Source organism: Lissotriton helveticus, chromosome 2_1 (assembly GCF_964261635.1).
Source record: "Lissotriton helveticus chromosome 2_1, aLisHel1.1, whole genome shotgun sequence".
In the NCBI taxonomy this organism is placed as follows: domain Eukaryota; kingdom Metazoa; phylum Chordata; class Amphibia; order Caudata; family Salamandridae; genus Lissotriton; species Lissotriton helveticus.
The window spans coordinates 1,995,577,063-1,995,597,522 of record NC_136059.1 but is presented as its reverse complement, the minus strand read 5'-3'; the positions used below and the strand labels follow the sequence as shown (position 1 = coordinate 1,995,597,522).

General features: G+C 45.2%; 1 protein-coding gene across 1 annotated transcript in view; it reads left to right on the top strand.

Annotated features, from left to right (window-relative positions):
* The window catches only part of PLRG1 (pleiotropic regulator 1), a 138,747-nt gene that overhangs the window by 91,388 nt on the left and 26,899 nt on the right, over positions 1-20,460 (top strand). Inside the window, exons 11-13 of the mRNA XM_078676958.1 lie at positions 5,806-5,908; positions 6,636-6,744; positions 14,583-14,722. Of these exons, the coding sequence (XP_078533084.1) occupies positions 5,806-5,908; positions 6,636-6,744; positions 14,583-14,722 (352 nt within the window). The remainder of the gene's footprint in view (positions 1-5,805; positions 5,909-6,635; positions 6,745-14,582; positions 14,723-20,460) is intronic.

The following is a 20,460-nucleotide window of genomic DNA, read 5'->3' as shown; positions in this document are numbered from 1 at the left end:
GCCTTCCTTCTAACTCTAATTTCTAATGAACCTTCCCTTTTAACAGCATTAATCAGTGCGGTTTTAGCAAGGCGGCATTCCTTGTTATACCAAGGTTTACCTATACCTTTTGCATTAGGGACGCCTGCACCTTTTATGGGAATTTTTGTGAGAAGTTCTAATAGTTTGCTGAAGAGCGATGTATGTAATTTAATAAATTCTTTGGGGTCGCAGCTATGGGGACAATATGAGTTTAGGGTGTCTGCAAAGGTACAATATATATTGGCCAATAGATCCTCTTTATCCAATACATAAGCCCATTTAACCGCCCTGCGGTTGTTACTAAGGACAATATTCTCTTTTATAGGTGAGGATGCTTGACTATACCCTCTCTCCGAGGCTCCCGTCCCCTTTAACATGCTTTGTTGAAAGCTCGTTTCCAAAGGGAAATGGTCACTTTCATAACTCTCTTTGACTTTTAAGTCTTCCGTGAATGGCCATAGGTCAAGAGAGACCATGACATAGTCTAGTTTGCTTACATACTCACGTCTCTTAAAGGTTGGGGCTTTCGGGCTGTCGGATGGCATGCGCCCGTTGCATGCTCTCAAGCCATGGGAAGTCAACAACCTTGTGATCTGCAGAGCCAATGCAGTACCAGCCACCATTTTGTTTTCATTCAGGGCTGGTACTCCATTGGCTGTATCCTCGTCTTCAAACAAATGAACTATACCTGTAATTGGTTCAAAGTTACAGTTCAAATCCCCACATAAGACAATACTAGCACCTATTTTTAATAAATCCATAAGTGTCTCTAACTTCCCTATACATGTTGATTCCTTGTGGGAAGACTGGGGGCTGTTGTACACATTAAAAAGATAGATCACCCTGTTGTCTACTGTAGTTACTTCCAGTCCAAGAATGTCTGGAGAATCAGTGTTAAGCATCGTTATGCCTATTTTAATGGAAACACTGATCCATATTAGCAGACCTCCAGATGCGCGACCTCTTGTTGAAGGCACAGCCTCTGTTTGATACGTTTTATAGCCAACCCTGTGCATCTGTGCTGTGGCCCATGTTTCCTGTAATACACAAATATCAAAAGTATTTATGTATTCGTTCCAATCGGGATCACATAATTTCGCGCACACCCCAGCTATATTCCATGAGACAAGTGTAAGCGAGGGGGGTCCCTCGTTGGAACCATGAGTCGCTACAGGCGAGACAACAGACATACTACTATTAACTTCATCATTGTCTGAAACAACAGCGCTTGAGCCCATCATACGACCACTAGTCCCTTTTCCTACATTATGTTTCACTATACATGGAACATTTTCGTTTCCCCTGGCGTCATCTCTACTTTGTAGCCTTCTGGCTAGTGTAAGCAATGGGGCTCCCTTTTTAGTCCCAGGAGACACTACTGGTGAAACAACAAGCAAACTACTGTTCACATCATCACATATTGCAACTGTATATGGCCCTATCTTTAAATGGCTGGTTCCTTTTTCTTCACAAGACCCCGTGGTGCATGGAACATTTTCAGTCCCCCCAACATCCTCTGTACTCTTTAAACATCAATCACATTCCTCCATGCCATTGAATACCTCAAACCTGTTAGTTAACTCTAAGGGAGTAAATGGCACCAAATGAGTCATATTTTCATTTTCTCTTATATTACGACTTATCGGTATGGTGTTCCACCCATGAATCGCAGGAGGTGGAACTAATTGATGCATATATGCAGGGTTCATGGCAGTCTCCATGTTAAAAAAGTGGTTGGTGAGCTGGATGTTATTGGTTAAGTGTTGGGGGGAAATACTGTAGATCTTGGGTAAAAATAGGTCAGGGGACGGGGTACAATGCAATTATTTTCATTGCCAAAGGGCCAATTCAAAATATATTGAACTGCTTTTCTATCCCTGAAGTTTACCACTACAATATCACCCCCTACGTCCTTTGTTCTTCCACCCAACCAAGACAAACGACGAACATGGACTATTTCACCATTTACCTGGTTAATTTTGGGTCTATACAATGATAGCCAGTGCATTATTTTGTTTTTTAGTTGAGAATAACCTTCCCGTTTACCACATGGCAGTTCAGGAACCCCGGTAAGTATAACCACATACGGTAGAGCTTCCGGCGGGAGTTCCATAGGTGGTCTCCTATCCTGTCCCCTTCCTGCATGACTGATCTCATTCACTTCTAATCTTGGGGGTCTATTTGAGAGGATACTTGGTTCCCTTACCAGTATATTGGCTGGGGAATCAGTATTACTGATTGATCTTATATTTAATCTACCCATAGCTGTTGTTGGCTGTTTTGGCTTGGGTTTATTACAGGGTTTGCTAGCAGATGGTAGTACATCTGTTAGCAAATGATTAGGAGCAGCTGGAATAGCTGCTATCTGGATATTGCCAGTATTAGAGGTAGAGGGTAATGCAACCACCGCATCTTATAAGAGGGTGGGCTGTGGTGTTAAGATTTTTTGAGGGTGTAACACTTTCAAAGGCCCTAGTGACCTAACAGAATTCCCAAGTACAGACAGATCCCCTTCTATTTTCCCCAACCTTAATTCCATTCCCCTAAGTCGTTCAGCTAGGGCAAGCATGTAACTTCGCACAATCAGTTCTATATTGTCCAAGAGAGACTTGGGAGAAGCTGATTGCAGTTCTTCTTCCATTGAGGTGTAGATGATATCGGACTCAATGGCTGCTTGGGATGATGGTATCTCGAGGATTGGGGTGGTTAGAACAGGCGCTATTACTTGCTTAATAGCAGGTTCTCCCAAAGTCGTGGTAGTAGCAGGGTTCAACTTCTTCCCAAAATCAGAATGTCTTAATTTGGGCTTGTTTATATCAGTTTTTTTCCGTCTCCTTTTGGCAGGTGGAGGCCCGTGTATTTTAAGTGGCAATGGTCGCGTATTTTTTCCTCTTACTACCTTGCCTGGCCTAATAGTAGGCGAAATCATAATGTTAGGAGTTTTAGGTATACTAGGAAGATCATGTGTCACAATTAGTTGGTCTGGTTGAGTTTGCGTGGGTGACACAGCAGGGGCTAAGCATTCTTTGAGTAGTAGGGGCACACTAGCAGTTGGTGATATATTGCCTGTCAGTACGGTGTTTAAATCATCATCCGAAGTGGCAGACATAATAGGTTCAGACAAGGTCCTGTTTTTAATACGTTCAATTGAACGGCGACGATCTGCCCGCCGCTCAGCTAACAGCAGTTCTTTATTGCCCTCAGGAGCAATTTTGAGAAAATAGTCATCCAGGGTTCGGTTTAACATGCCCCCATTTTTGTCCTGACCAGCAATTGCAGGGCTAATGGCAGCTGTGGCCATCATGCAGAAATAACAATGGTGATGCTATGGTAGTTAGTGAATCACTACTTACTCAGACACGGACCAAGACCTCGAGCCCAGCCCAGCCTCTTCTGGCCGATGAGGGCCGTAGAGGGCCCGCTCTTTGCCCGGTCTTCGCCCCGGTTGCTCCCGCGCGCTCCCGCGCAGCGGATACTCCTCCCTAAATATAGGGCGGGGCGGGGGGCGTTGCCGGCAGGGAGAGCGGCCACAGGTGTAGCACGCAGGGACTCCTGGACAATGGAGTCCCTGCTAGCCTTCTCGCAGCCCTGCCGGTGGACAAAGAAGTTATTACGATATGGAGCTCCCCTCCAGCGCCCCACAGAGTGTCCTGTGTCGCAGCGGGACCCGCGCAGCGGGTCCGGCAAGTGATGGTTTAAATCCGGTGTCAGGCAGGCAGCAAACAAACGAGTGAGCCTCCAGCAGTGCTCAGGCAATCCAAAGGAGTTTCAGGTCATTTTGTGGGATCCCTCTACAACAGTCTAACAAACTCAGCAGGTATTGTCTTTCTGACCACGCATGGTGTCTGTCTTTGCACGGTGGACTGCATCCTACGTAGTCCTTTTTTGCCACCTCCGAAAACACTCTGTGCCCAATATTTTGTGCTCTAGTGTTTCCCTCTCTAAGGTCTCTAGGCCTTCGGGGGGACTTAAGCTTCCTTCAAACCTTTCTACCTCTGATCCTGTAGGCAATAAAGGCATTTTTAAGTAGCGCTCGTTTACATAGCCCAGGACTGGGCTTTGAGCCTGTATTACTCCAAACTACTGGCTCTAAGCATATGCCCTGTACTTCAGCTGCCTCTTTTGGAGTATCTGTTTTACCTCCAAACACCACAATCTGCACGTCCATGCATAGCGATTGAGCGGAACCAATTAAGAGATTTGGAACTTCTGGTGGAATTGAAGAATGTCATTCTGGAGGTTTGCTCTCTCATCTACCAACTCTGTATATTCAGGCCATTTGGCTGAATCTCACATGGTGTTAAGAGAAGAAAGTCGACTGCCTATAGCTAAAACGACCTTGTTTTCTATGGTTTGTATTGCCTTTAACCTCGCAAGACTTTGCTGTGGGCACAGATAAGCGTTAATTAATGTCACTTTTGGACTTCCTTTGTTTGCCTGCTCAGTCCATTTTATTCCGGCCACCCACTTTTTATGTGTTTCTTAAAAGGGCTTAAACATTTATTTCCTACTGTTCACTGCCCCCCCCTCGAGCCTTTCCACAGCTGTGCTCTGAGTCGCATGGCTTTTGTCATTGCCATCACTTTTGCCTATCACGTTAGCTAGATGCAGGCCTTATTAGGTATGCCTCTGTTTTCTGCTTGTTTCTTGACAAGCTGGTACTTGGGACCCATGTATCCTTTCTTCCGAAAGTAATGTCACCTTTGCATGTGGCACAGTCCATCACGCTCCTCGTGTTTTTTTCTCCAATGCATCCAATTAAAAAGAGGCCATTCCGATTGGACCCTTAGCAAAGGAGTATTCTGTTGATGAACAACTGTTAGTTGTGTTCGATGGTGTGACCAAAATAAATTCTTGCCAGAAATGGACCGTATTGAGACTGTATTGAGATGGATTGTCCTCTTATTCAACATGTGTTATGCATTGGCCAAGAGTTATCCCTCTGAGGGCTTTAGGATTCCTTCCACCAGGACAAAAGCTGCTACTACAGCCTTGGCTTTGCTGGCGGTGTGCAGGGGGGTTAGGGTGCGAGGGCAGTGGGAGGGGTTGGGGGTCGTGGTAGGTAGTATTTGAATTTCTGCTAGGCAGTCACTTGGACATCTCTATGCTTTCACAATGCACTACTGCATCATATCTTGAAGTCTTCAGTGTTGATTCTGAAATCTAAAGTGAGGGTCATATTCCTCTCTTAGCACTGCTGACTTCCTGATGTGTGCCCACTCCTGAGACCACCTCCTTGGAGGAGGTATTGCTTTGGTACAGATTCACAAGGTTACCATTCTGCGTGTAGAAGTATCTATGATAGAAATAAGTTATTATCCTGTATGAATACTGTGGCCAATGTATGGGTGAGAATGGTTTAATGGGACTGTACCTGTACCTGTACTAGGAAGAATATTGACTCATTTAACAGACAGCAAATATGCTACACTTTTCTTCAAGCTGTGATAGACATGTACAAATCCATTACATCTACTTCTTTCTATCTGTAAACAAGTGGATTAAGACATCAGGCTAATGCCAGCTTTATAGGGCTGATGTGCTACACTTGTACATATACTTTTGTTCAACTTGTAGCCAGCCATATACTTGACATGAGTGATTTTTGTTTGTTTGTGACTTTAAATATGTGGTACTCTTGGAATGGGACTTGATGAATTGAGCAAATTTCGATTTCCCTGAAATGTATTAAAAAAGAAAAAAACTATATCTTGCTGTGCGGAAAAGTGACTCCTTCTATATGAGCGCTAACGTGTTTTACTTAAATGTACTCTTCTGTGTTAGATTTGGGATGTGAGGACAAAAGCTGGAGTACATACCTTACAAGGGCACACAAATGCAGTGGCAACAGTGAGATGTCAAGCGGCAGAACCACAAATTGTAACTGGTAAGCTGGAGCTCTACAGAGATTTATTCTACAATATTGATTTCCTGTTTCGTAATTGGAAATGTACATTTAAAATTCAAATCACAGTAGCTTGAGTACATCTTACATGTTCACTTTAATATCTTTACTATGGTGCACTTTAATATTGTTGAGGAAATAAGGGTTAGAGCTCGTAGGTTGTACAAAACATTCATTTGGTGGATGGTTTTGGCGATTGGGGAGAATGCTGACTTTATGGTGAAAGGTGAATAAGCCTTTAGACTAAGCCTGCAATTATTTTTCTTTCTCTGATTACTCCTACATTTGGGCTTATGACAGTGCAGTAACCTCACACCTATGTGTGCCTCTGTTGTGTGTTCTCCAGGAAGGAGACTACCCTGCTGTGAGAAGCTTAGCCGTTTAAGACAATTGAGCCACATCTCCTATCTTACATTGTGCATAAAGTGTGCTAGAAAACATTCAGTGTTGATGTCATAGTGTATTTTACCATGTAGACAGGCATGTGTTTACCTCTAGCCAACAGGACTGTGGAATTCCTCAATTTGCCCTGGCATTGTGGTGGGGAGCCATATTTCCTAATTTTCTCTATTTAATTTATTTTATTTTTTTAAAGAAACTGGGCAGAAAGCAATAGTTTGATGTTTTGTGTTATTACTAATTTTTATAGTAGTAGGTTTTACATATGAATTTTGTTGCTTTGTTTACATTAAGTTTCTTTATTTTGCAGGAAGCCATGACACTACAATACGATTATGGGACATGGCAGGCGGAAAAACACACACAACATTGACAAATCACAAAAAGTCCGTGAGAGCAGTTGTTTTGCATCCTAGACAGTAAGGAATTGTCCTTATTTCAAATGTACCTTTCTACGGCTTAATGTTTGTTTATGGCTCTTTGTACTTCTGAAATGGAGTTTCTTCTGTCTGCATACACAAAACCTATAACAGGATGTATCCTATTGCCTTGATAACCAGGCGACTTTTCCTCATAGCACATAGAACAGTGATTTTTTTCCTCTGGTTTTTTTTTAAGAATAAAGAGCTCTGAATTGGAGATATGCAGCAGAAAGATTAAAATTGAACTGCAGCTGTTTTTATTTATAATGAGCATTCCATTGATCACACCTCACTGGCGTAGATGCATGGCTTCACTCAACCCAACCTTGATTTTTAGTGGGTCCCCTCCAAGTAATGAAGATCTTTAACTCAAGGGGGGCCCTGACATCATAACAGAATTGATCTCTAGAGGGTACACGATTTCATGAGGGTCACAGGGCAGAGAAGGCTATCAATGTCACAAAGTAATTTGTTTGCACATATACTGGATCCAGTAAATCATTAGTAGTTTAGCCCTATTTTTATATTATAGATGTGGTAAGCTGCTACCTCATTTATTTGTTGGTTCTTCGATGTAAACTACTTCACGATAGTGCACTGATTATCTCTACCTCATTCACTTCACTTAGTCATGTAAGCTGCACCCAGCCACTTTCTACACCTAGACTACACTGCTGTTACCTCGTACATTCTGATGTATAAATTGGCTTCCACCTAACCGGTTCTACCTCTCATATCTTGTACATGGTGTAAACTGACTGCTACCTCGCATATAGGATGCATTAGGTAAGCTGCACCTCTCTAGAACAGCCTCTCTAAAATGGAGCTCAACGGCAAGCACACTTTTAGAATTAACTACCCTTCCACTCTCACCAAAAAAGCCACTAAACGTTTTAAACAGAACTTCTTGAGGTCGCACCCTGAAACACCCTTTACCGACACCTACTTCTCACCGGGCAATGGAGCCCTGAATACTGATATCATCTTCCACACCTCACGCAGAGCCCAATGGAGAAAAGTGTTCCTCTCCCTACTCACCGTCTCCACCACCAGGAAAACAACTCATGGCCTAACTCTCTCTATCACACCTTCCCACCTCTTCCCTGGCAGGACTACCATTACTATCTACAATAACGGGATTGTCCTAATTCAATCCACGGACAAGAACCTGGAACTACTAGACAACCTGTTCCCCAAGTTCAAAGAGCACCTTTCCAAGCTGCGGACCCCCACACACAACTCCACCAGCACTATCACCCCTGACTTCGCAGCCCCCACCTATGACACCTCTACCCCCAGCACCCCAGTAAATGGCCCACCTGCTGTTAACACCCCACACTCCCCAAGGACAGTCACAAATCTCTCCACCTCATATACTAGCCATCCCTCTAACATGACCCCTCTTGTCCCTACTCATACCCCCTCCATCCCTCTCCCCCCTGACATAACAACTCCCACCCACAACAAGCCACCATCTGAACACACCACCACCCCCTACCATCCCCCCCACGGCAGACCCCTCTCCCTCCCCACTCCCACCCACGAGTCTCTCACACCTGACACAACAACTCTCACCCACAACACGCCACCATCTGTACACACCACCATTCGTTGTTTATCCACGCCCCCCTCCCATCCCCCCCACGGCGGACACCTCTCCCTCCCCAGCTCCCTCCCCACTCCCACCCACGACACTCTCACTCTCCCAACAAAAGATACAGAACATACCACCTCCCCTACCTTAGCATCCCCCTCTCTCCCACCTCCTATTCTCAGCCCTCACTACCCTCTTGTCTCCCCCACTATCCTCAGCCTTCACTCGCTCTTCTACTCACCGGCACCGTCCCCCACTAACGTCACTACATTTGCCTCCCACCCACCGCCTACTTCACCTACTTCACCCACACCCCTCGCCCACAAACACTCCCACACTTTGAATGCCATCCCACTCTTTAGCACAACAGAACCTTCCAATAACGCTAGTATATCCTCCCCCACGATACCCTGCCCGCTCTCCAGCTCACTACTCAACCATTCACCATTGGCTCTCACCACCAACCCCATCCCCAATGCACCTCCTGACCTGACTTTATTCACCCTCCAACAAGTCAAAGAGGATATTCTACAAATCAAAAAAGATGTCCACGCAATCAAAGACCTTCTCTCCTCACAGCCCAGTCTACCTCCCACCACCCCCCTACCTTACAAACGACGCACCCTCCCTACATACCCTCGCCTCCGACGACATCCGCGCTGGCCGACTATCCCCGTTCGCAACAACTCCCACCGCCCCCGCCGTGTCCTCAACTCATTGTCGGACCGCGACCTATGCTCTCTCCTATGCTCTTATGGCCCAGGTCCGGTAAAACACATATCCAGCACGCACATCCCCATACCCACAATTCTTACAAACCCTCTGAGGCTCCCAACACTCAACAACAGAGGCTCCGTCCCTAACAACCTCAGAAAAGTTCCACTCACTCTAGAAAGCTCGACCACCCTTCTCTCTCCCAAACTCAAATGCATTCTACTCAACTGCAGATCGGCCCAGAGACACTCCTCCGACATCGCTGATCTCGTCTCAGCTAGGGATCTGGACCTGGCCATTCTAACAGAAACTTGGCTCACTGAAGCCTCTACCCCGATTATGGACATACTAGTCCCCCCCCAACTATCACATCATTAGGCTAGACAGGTCTTCAGACAAGACGGGCGGGGGAATTGCATGCATTTTTAGAAGCAACCTCTCCGTTACTAAAGTCACCTCCCCCTCCCTCTCCTCCTGTGAACTCCTCTGCCTTGACATCACCAGCGAGGGCAAACAAGTTTGTGCTTTACATCTCATCTATCACCCGCCTGGTGACAATCTCATATTCACCCAACAACTCATGGACATGATCACTTCCAATGCCGGTCGGCAGACCACCCAAGTCTACCTGGGTGACTTCAATCTCCACTGGAACGATCAGAAAGACACAGTGGTGAATAGTCTCAAAACTTTCCTTAATGCGCTTGACCTCACCCAAATTTGGGATAGACCAACACACGACAAAGGCTCGATACTTGATCTCATCATTGCCAAAGAGAATTCTACACAACTGGAGACGATTCTACCCTGCGACTGGTCAGATCACCACATTATCACCTTCTTTATCAATGAAAAAGTTAAACCTAACCCGGCTCAACCAATCAAATCCAAAACATGGAAAAGGGACATGAAGAATCTCAACCCCTCTACTCTGCCTCTCCACATCGGCAATCTCCTCCTTCCCCCTTCAGGTGCCTCGGATGTTCCATCACTGACTGACCACTACCTTGAATCTATGAATACATTAGTCAATGAAGTCGCCCCACTGCAACTGAAGAGAGTCTCCACCAAAACTTCTAACCCCTGGTATGACGACCGACTCAATGACGACAGGCGTTCGATGCGAATGGCAGAGCGCAGCTGGAGAGCGGACCCTTCAGCACTGCACCTCAAAAGGCTTAAAAACAAGAGAAATGCCTACTTCAGGAAAATAAAGCGCACAAAGTTGGACTTCTTCAGCCGCCAGTTGGACCAAGCAAAAAACAGGCCAAGAAAACTGTTCGAACTAATCAAGACCCAAACAAAGGCACAACCTTTACAATCAAATAACACAACAAGCGACACCCCACACTGTGAAGACTTCTCTGCTTTCTTTAAGCTCAAGACTGACAACATAAGAAATGACCTCATCATAGATGTAAGCCGATTCCCCAACCACACCAGAATGGTTAACACTCAACCTAAAAACATGGCATCTTGGCTGTACTTCGATACCTACTCGGAAGAAACAATACACAATCTGCTCTGCACCTTGAAGCCCTCTAATCACCTCACAGACCCTCTACCTGCTAATGCTGTAAAAGACTTCATCCCCTTGCTCCTCCCTCTCTGGACCAAAATCATCAACTGCTCCCTGCAACAAGGCCTCATTCCAGACTCCCTCAAGGTGGGGCAAGTCACGCCTATACTCAAGAAACCTACAGCTGATCCGTCTGACCTAAACAATTACCGGCCCATCACCAATATCCCCACCCTGGCCAAACTGCTGGAGAAATGTGTCCAACTCCAACTAACAAGACACATTGACCAATTTGACCTCCTCAACTCTCATCAATCAGGCTTCCGAGCGAAACATAGCACGGAAACAGCTATGACACACATAATTGATGACGCCCTCCAAATTCTTGATCGCAATGAGTCCTGCCTCCTCATCCTTCTTGACCTCTCGTCAGCATTTGACACGGTCAAACATGAGAACTTGCTGGAGCTGCTAAGCACTAGAATGGGTATATCGGGAACGGTTCTCAAATGGTTTTCGTCCTTCCTCCACAACCGGTCTCAGAAGTTCAAGATCGACAATGTGCTATCTTCACCTGTGCCTGCAGATCTAGGTGTTCCACAAGGATCCTCCCTCTCCCCCACATTGTTCAACCTCGTCATGGAACCGCTCGCCACCTTGCTCCAAGCTTCTAATGTCCAATTCCATATGTACGCCGACGACACACAACTGTACCTAAAGCTTCAATCCCCGGAAGATATCAAACATCTGAATTCCACGCTTATTAACACTCAATCTTGGCTAGCCGATAATCACCTCAAACTAATTGCTCTGAAAACTGAGTTCCTTCTCATCTCACCCCCGGCGAAAATTTCAACCACCCAAACATGGCTCAACAACCTAACAGCACTCAATGTCCAACCCACCATCGTGGACTCAGCGAAATCCCTAGGCATTACACTGGACGCCAAGCTCAACATGTAGCAGCACGTCAGCAAAGCCACAAAAGCAGCTAATTTCCATATCAACACACTGAGGAAAATTAAACCCTTCCTCCCTGCTGAAGACTTCCAAACTGCTGTACAAGCGTTAGTCATCCCTCGAATAGACTACGGAATTGTGGCCCTCAGCGGACTCCCGCTATCCACAACAGCACCCTTAAGAGCCTCCCTGAACGCTGCCGCAAGACTCCTTACTGGCTCAAGAAAACATTCACATATTTCCCCAGACTTAAAGTCCCTAAAATGGCTGCCTTTTGAAGCCAGAATACAACTTAAAATTGCAGTTATGACACACGCGGCCGTGCACCACAATGCACCCAACTACCTCGCTCAAAAGTTGTCTATATCAGGAGGTTCGAGATCCAATAGAAGCTCAAAAAATCTACTCCTGAAACCCCGTAGATTCCGGAAAGAGAAAACTTACAAGCGCTCCTTCTCAGGTATGGCACCCAGGATCTGGAATGCGCTCCCTCCTGAAACCAGGCGTATCTCCTCCACTGCACTCTTCAAGAAAGAGGTGAAAACCATCCTTCTGGCCAAGATCTCCTGAACGTTATAGGTGTTGGATCAGAGACTCTGCATTGCCTTGTGTCAATGCTCACCTTGTCCTTTGGCACTATACCTCTACTTGAGGGAGACACTACTACGCTACTTTCTTGGTACCTGAACACCTCTGGAGTGGGATCAATGACTTGTGCCGTCTTATATTACTTGTTTACCTGACAGTATATTGATATGTTTTATGTATGTTATTATTATCCATTCATGTTAGTGACTACTACATTGCTCCCATTACCTCTGTTCATTCCTACTGCCCCTACCCTGTCATTGTGAAGCGCTCTGATATCTGTAAGGATCTTGTTCGCGCTATATAAAACTTTGAATATATAAATAAATAAATAAATAAATAAAGTCCTCGACATTGGAAGAATAACTCAAATACCTCAAAGATGATCTGTTGAGATGATGGTGCAGGCTCATGAGGCCAGATTGGGCAGCTGCCCACAAGTAAGTGCTACAAGGTGAAAAAACAGTAAAATGTACTGTGATTCAGACCCGTACCCCAGGGGCGGCTCTTCCACAGGGATCTACCTATGGAGGATCGGGCCTCTTAATGGTTCCAGGTGCCACATGGCCATACTTTGAGACCGCTATGCATCCAGAGAGTCATGACAGCAGAAGAATAAAAATTAATGTGCTAATGACATGAGCTTAATGCTAAACTGATTTGCGTCACTGAAAACATATGACCGCATGGAGACCAGTACATTCAAAATATCTCGTATTCATGTAGTGTCATATGGTTAAAAGTACTAAGGAAGTCATAAAGAATCTGAAAGTCCTGACACTTCATCAGGCCACAAGGTTGTAAAGGTTTGTAAGCCAACTGGGATCCACTGCCAAAGGTACCAGAAGGAGCTTTGGTGTTAGGCTATGCCACCTGAACATCGACATTCTATGTAACAATAGATGCTTTTTTAAGCATGTGTCAATAGTATCCAGAATTGCCTTGTCATCAAGAAGAATATACCATGAAACTAGTTATTTATAATGCTGTGATCTTGATGTAAAGAGATGGGCACCCTAAGGTTCTCATTGGAGCCATCAAAAAATCACCACTTTGCGTAAGAGCATAGTAGTTTGAACAGAACCTCAAAGTCCATTAACCCTTTTGAAGAACAAAATGGGCATGTGAAAGTGATTTACTTGCATGCTCTACTTAGCAATATTTCTGAAGGTTAAACCACACTGAAGCATGTTTTCTTACCCAACTTTACATATCTACAGATTAATACTTTGTTCCTACGTGTTTTGGAACTTTTAGACTGCGTTGTTTGATGACTTCATTACACTTTACAGTCACTTTCAATGTAGACATCTGAGCGTTTCTACCATTTTTCCATACCAAAGGATTATTCTAACAGTTCTGAGACTATTCCGTCTTTATGCACATACACTATTAATATGAAATATGAAAGTGGCCGTGACGGTTGCACGTTAGTCTTGAGGGATCACAGTTGTAGACTTTGGGGATTTCTAGTGTTTTTGCTTAAACAACTACCTGATATGGTCATTTTTGTGTTCAGGTACAGTCTGTAGAGAATCCACACGTCTGGTTTAGTGAATAGATTTCTGTTTGCACAGCCAGGAGCCACACATTGTAATACCAGATCCCAAACTTGACAACATTGTGTGAACTTTGGAAAATCACTTTCTGGCCCTGTGCCACAGATCCCTCATTTTGCAAACGTGAATTTTTGGGACTGGCTGCACAAACTTGACCATGTTTGTTTAAACATCCAGTTAGGATATGTGTGCGCTTTCTCCATTTTTGTTTTAACAAACAAAATAATGTTCCAATTATTCAGAGACTGTTAGCACAAAATAAAAAATAAATTGCCCTTAAGCAAAAGAAATAATAACTTGCGCATTCAACCTAGGTTCTGCTATTAACCGCTGGACTATTTGAGCTTGTACTAAGTTAAGCTGATCAGCAAGGCCTTTTGATTGCACTCTGCCTTTGAGTGTACTCTGCTTGTTCTGCATAGGCACATGTCTGGTGAATGTCTGTTTCCTGTTCCACAAGTGACATGACTGACATCTGACAAAGGCTACAAAGCAAACATGATGTCTAGTGCTAGTGACGTCACTGCATTTGAAGTTTATTAAAGTCATTGAAGGTACATTGCAGGCATAGCCACATAACTGTTTAAGAAGCTTTACTTGTGTTTTTTTTGTGATTTTTGCCAAACGTGAGGGACATTTCAGCTGTGATGAAATTTTGTCTGTGAATTATGCAAACCAAGTTCAATCTCGTATCATACACTACATAATGTCTGTGTACACATTTCTTGAATCCCTGCTCTAAGTTTCTATCTTTGTTCAACATGGGTTGCTTGACATGCAGTCTTTAGTTAAAAAGGAAAGAAATGACTGTGGAAAGTACAGAAAGTATTATTTCACTGACTATTAGAGAGTGTACCATTTTGTCCCTTCTTCCCTCAATCTTGATGTAATTTTCTTTCAGGTATACATTTGCATCTGGCTCTCCAGATAATATTAAACAATGGAGGTTCCCAGATGGGAACTTCATTCAAAACCTTTCTGGCCATAATGCGATTATCAACACGCTGGCAGTCAATTCTGATGGAGTTCTAGTATCTGGAGGTAAGACATTGAACCTTTTCATAAAAACAGTTTCCGTGATAGAGGCTACATGTTATACCACTTGGTGAATTTTGCAGGAATAGTGTTGTATGACCACAAAAAAGCATGATGGGAACCCAAACAATTTTTCAGTATTTATATCAAATGTACAAAACTATTTTGTCACTTTCACGATGAGTGGATTTCAGTTTTCCTTTATATGCTATATTGACAGTGCAAAACACCTCTTGCATAGCTAATTTCCCTGCCTATCCTGGGGCCAGATGGGCCTAGGGCAGGTGGTTGGTATCTTCCCTGTCTAGGGAAACCTTGGGTCGCATATCAAAGGCGACAGAGGCCTTTGAAGCCGCCTGCCTTGATATGATGATTTACCAGCCTTCCTAGAGGAGGAGATGTAGAAAGCGAAAGGGGTATGTCATGCAAAGAGTCCAGGTATTCCCTTACTAGTGGAGAGTGTCTTGCTTTAGCAATCCCAAGGTGCTTTTCTATGGTGTAGTTTGGTCGAGCAGCCTAATGCTTAACATAGAGGAGTATTAGATATCTGCAAATACACACAATAGTCAATAAATGATGCACACGAGATCCACAGCAATGTATAAAAATTACACCTATATTTATATATATTTAGGCACCAGAAGCAATGCGATTAGACGTACATTTTTCAATAGAAATACTTTTGCATTCAAACAGTTGACACTTAGGGCATTTTTCGGAAGCTTCAGTGTTTTCTTTCCTATGGGAGGGAAAACAAATACGGCATTCAGGAACAGTACAGCGACTTACGAGAGCAATCTCCTGGACTTAAGTTGAGTGTAGGGCAAAGTCCAAGGCAGCACCAACAAGGCACCACCAGCGGCACGAGGGAGGCCGGATTCAGGGGTGCAATACAGCTTTGGGTGGTCAATGATAGTTTATAGCAATTGGTCTTCGCGTAAAGAGGCTGCAGGTTTTTACTGGGTGGCCAGTCGGACTGAACCAACAGGGGGGCTCAGGCTTCACGATGCTCAGGGGCTTGGGGACACTTTTGATCCTCTTCTACATTGGCGATGGGTGCAGTCTTGTCCTTAGACGTCAAGTTTTTCTTACCCAGAGCAGTCACGGTAGAGGGGACCTGCAAACCGAGGCTGCAAGCGATGTCAGAGAGTTTTCGAGGAGTCAAACCACAGTGGACTTGTTCTCGGGAAGGCTAGGGGAACCACACTGACACCATTGGGCCACTTCAACTCTGGCTTGGAGCAATGGATGCAGTGGTGCCCATAGGAATCAGGTTTTCATGGTCTTGAAATTCTCTCAGACCCCTTTGGGTCCACTAGTTCAAGGGAGTTCTTGGTTCCTGGTTGAAGTGCTGGCAGGTCTCCGAGGCTTTGGAGACGAAGCAGCTGCAGGACAAGTCCTCTTTTGGTACAATTGTCGAATTCAGCATGCCGGGTTCAGGGGGTACCTCTAATGTACCCTCCTGGTGCATTTAATAATACATCCATCACTGGGTTTATTAGGTCTCGTGACCTACAATGCGCGCAAGCGCATTGAGGGAGCGAGAATTCAAGTGCTCAAAATCCTCGTGAAACCACGGGCTTCGTTCCTGCGGTTTTCTTGAAGTTCATGTGAATCACGTGAGCAAACAAGCACGCGCATTCACGGCCGCACAGCACATCAAAGGGCTTCGCCCAGCGTGTGCTGTGCGGCTGCTCCTCCCCTAATTATTCATGGCCGGCCGCAGGCCGGCCGTACTTTCAGTTTCCCGGCCGCTCAGTAATTATCAGGTACGTGTTGTTTCACTTTGTCTCCGTGCGTTTCCCCCACCACTCGTGTTGTTCTCTCCCTTGTTGTTTTTTGCAGATTTGTCTCTCTTTTCAATCTGTTGAACCTGGTTAATCATACCCCTTTTGTTTTACATTCTCTGATTCCCTCCATATCTCAGCATTTCTTTCATGCAGTTTTACTTTTTGCAGACCTCGCACTGTCTTCATTACACGAAACACAGTCAGAAATAAAACAAGCACTGGCGTTGCCAATAGGTCTCGCATTAGGAAAGTTTAACCTATTGGTATTGTAAATGACATAAACTTTCCTAATGCGAGACCTATTGGCAACGCCAGTGCTTGTTAATACAAGGTGTCTAATACCAAACAACATAGGTTTCAGTGAAGCAAATGTGTGGCTGGGAAACTCATTTTGACCAGTGCCCAATACATACCTTAAGATGGCCTCCCTGTTCACTTATACTGTCAGTAATTGAGCTGGTCAGCACAGGGGCATATCTGCTCATGCAGATATGTCCTCACATGGAATATGATGCACCGTTCCTTAGGGCTGCTGTAGAGGCGCAAGGGTCTGTCATATTGTATTATCACTTTTTAGAGCACTATGTCAAGAAGCCTGCAGTACCAGTCTGTATTACTTTGGTGCTGGTTCCCTTAGAGTGGCACAAACTATGCTGCAGCTCTTAGAGGACCCTCCTTATGCCCTAGGTACTAGAGGTACCACTTACTAGTGACTTACAGAGGTGCTAAATGCCTGGCCACATGAGGATCAAGTGCCAAGTTTTCTTGTTTTGGGGAAGGAACACTGGCGACCTAGTTGGCAGGAACCCAGTGTACTTCAGTCGGAGTTACATTAAATACAAGGCAAAACATGTGGGGGGACTACTGCAATAAGAGCCAGTTTCCTGGGTGCTGCAGGGATTTTTTTGTGTGATAACACATTGTTACTTTTTCCACCAACATGCATGCAACAGTGCCTACATTCTTAATTCGAAACAAGGAAAATATTAACAATATTTATAGGTAGAGAAAAACCGATGTCTCACCGTTGATCACCTGACCAGTTCTAACTCTTGCTGTGCTTCTAGTAATTGTAGGTGGAGGGGTCATTTTTTCATCTCCAATCTTCCACCTGCGAAGTATTTTCTGAGGTGTGGGCATCGTGGGAGCTAAGGGCCGCTGTATGATTTCTCAGCCCTCCTTCCTCATCTCTTCCTTCTTCATCAAACATATCTTCAAGCTTCCCTTTGAGCCTAATGCCGTCTCTTGCTTTTATTGTCCTTTTGGACATTTACATTTTTTAATTTTTTTTTATTAAATCAAAGAACAAACTTCAGATACAAGCAGTTCCCAATGTGTAGATACAACATATGTAAAAGACATGTCGATCAACAGACACTATAGCCCGCTGCGCGTAAGACCAATGTATGCAGATCTGCACCCCACTGGAGTAACTGTGACAATGCACACTCCCAGATAAGTATATGCGGCCCACCCCCTGGATCCAATTGCAAGCCTCTATACAATGTCCAGGACCCCCATATTTTCTCCCTCTTGCGAGGGCACCCTCGACCTTGATAGACCACCTGCTCTGCATTATGACACCAGTCCATGTCACACAGCCTTGCTGCCTGCTGCTGTCGGTGGTTCTGTTGCACCCCATCCACGTGCAATGCTCCTCTTAGCTACGCACCCCAGCTAGTGTGAGCCAGAGCTTGTCCCACTGTGGCCATGTGATCTCTCCAGTTACTCCAAGGATGTGCCATCTAGGCTCCAATGGGACCTGCTCACCCACTACGTCCTCCATTATACGGTTCAGGCCTCTCCAGTACTTCTGAATCCTGGGGCAGGCCCACAAAATGTAGAAAAAGGACCCCTTCTCACCGCAACCCATGATGCATAGTTCGGAGCCACTACCTTGGATACGGATCTGTGCCATTCTCGATGCGGAAGACCTGTGGAGAATGCGTAGCTGGACCAGCCTGAAGCGCCCCCTGATGGCTATTCCTCTGGGGCTCTGGAGGGCCTCTGCCCAATCATCATTCTCCAGAATTCCCACATCCGACTCCCAGGCCTCCCGCAGGGAACCCAAGCAATCCGGCAAATTGTTTACCAGTTTTTATAGGTGAGCGACACTGCTTTTTTGATCATAGGATCTAAAAGGTGCCTGTCCTCTACTGGGGAATATTCGGGGATCAAAGTCCCTTCTTTCAGAGGACAATGGAGCGCAGAGCGCAGCTGCTGGTACCTAAGAAATTCACTGCCCCCATTTGGAAGCCCTCCCGCAAGTAATCGAAAGGCAGCATTTTCCCCCTTCTCTTCCAGGGGATACTCATCAATAGTCATAAGCACTGAATAGTCCCGCAGGGACCACGGAGCAATAGCCAAATATATATATATATATATATATAGATATAGATATAGATATAGATATAGATATAGATATATAGATATATATATATATATATATATAGATATATATATATATATCCTGAAAACATTACTAGGCTCCAAAACTGCCATCATTGCATGTAAATCTTTTACATTTGAAAAAATAGACATATAAGCCATAATATACATATGATGTATATAAAGAAAACTGCCTTGAGTTTGCTTTCAAACACACAACCTTTATTTTCAAAGGTAAAAAGCAAGATCATAGAGGCAGATTAGCCTAGACAGGCTGCATAGAAAACAATTGGGAAATTGGCGCCATGCCTTTAAGACCTCCAGGAACCCCCATGCTCCCATCATGCACCACAGGTGACCGTCAGGTCAGTTCTTTTTTCTGGCTCCTTCTGTGAGGCTCCTGGAGCATTGAGCTCGCCAGTTAGTGATTTTTTATCACTTTTTTTCTAGTGTAAAGTGAATTTTTTTGGTTTCACTCGACGTCTCTAGTACTTAGCTTACTAATACTATATTTTCTGACTTTTGGCTATTTTTTCCTGTCAAAATGCCGGCCTTATTTAATAAGTTTCCGGCCTGTGGGGAAAAAGATGGCTAAGTCAGACCCTCACTCGGCCTGTATTGCTTGTTTACCTTCATCTCACAAGCCAGACCAGTGTTACCAATGCAGCAAGATTTCAAAAAGAACCCTTAGAGGAAGGGAGAAGATTAAGCTGCACTCCATGCAAGAGAGAGGAAACGAAACAGCAAGGGAGAGAAGAACATCCCACAACGAAGCCCTCCTCTCAAACAAGGTTGGAGCGCAAAGAAAAAGGTGAGAAAAGGAGACATCGGTCTCATACGCCGTCCAGGGACAGATCGACATCCAAAATACCTTTGTGCTCTGAGTCAGCGTCGAAATTGAAGTCAAGACTTCCTTCGCCCTCGAGACTTCCTTCGCCCTCGAGACTTCCTTCGCCCTCGAGACTTCCTTCGCCCTCGAGACTTCCTTCGCCCTCGAGACGTCCTTCGCCCTCGAGACGTCCTTCGCCCTCGAGACGTCCTTCGCCCTCGAGACGTCCTTCGCCCTCGAGACGTCCTTCGCCCTCGAGACGTCCTTCGCCCTCGAGACGTCCTTCGCCCTCGAGACAAGGTGAGAATATCCATAAGATGAAGTCGACACCAACGCGTAGGTGGTCCAAGTTTGGTTCGCCTATGACGTCAAGAGGCCGGGGCTCGACGTCGACACATCAACGTCGAAGCCCGCCGCCTAGAGGGACCGTGCCAACGTCGAGATGACTGCCTATGTCGAGATCACTGCCTACGTCGAGAGGTCTAATTCCATCAACGTCGAGCCAAATACCAAGGGCTTCGACGCCGGAGAAACACAGGCATTCGACGTTGAGACGCATGATGTCGACACATCCGTCACCGAGGAGGTCGCCGTCTAGGAGATAGACATCCAGATTTCGATAAACACCCCCTGTGTCTAGAAGAAGGTCGCGATCTAGATCGACGTCGAGGAGAATACACTTAGATCATGGGTCTCCGTCTGCAATAGGGCGATGTCGAGAGACCGTTCAATGCGGG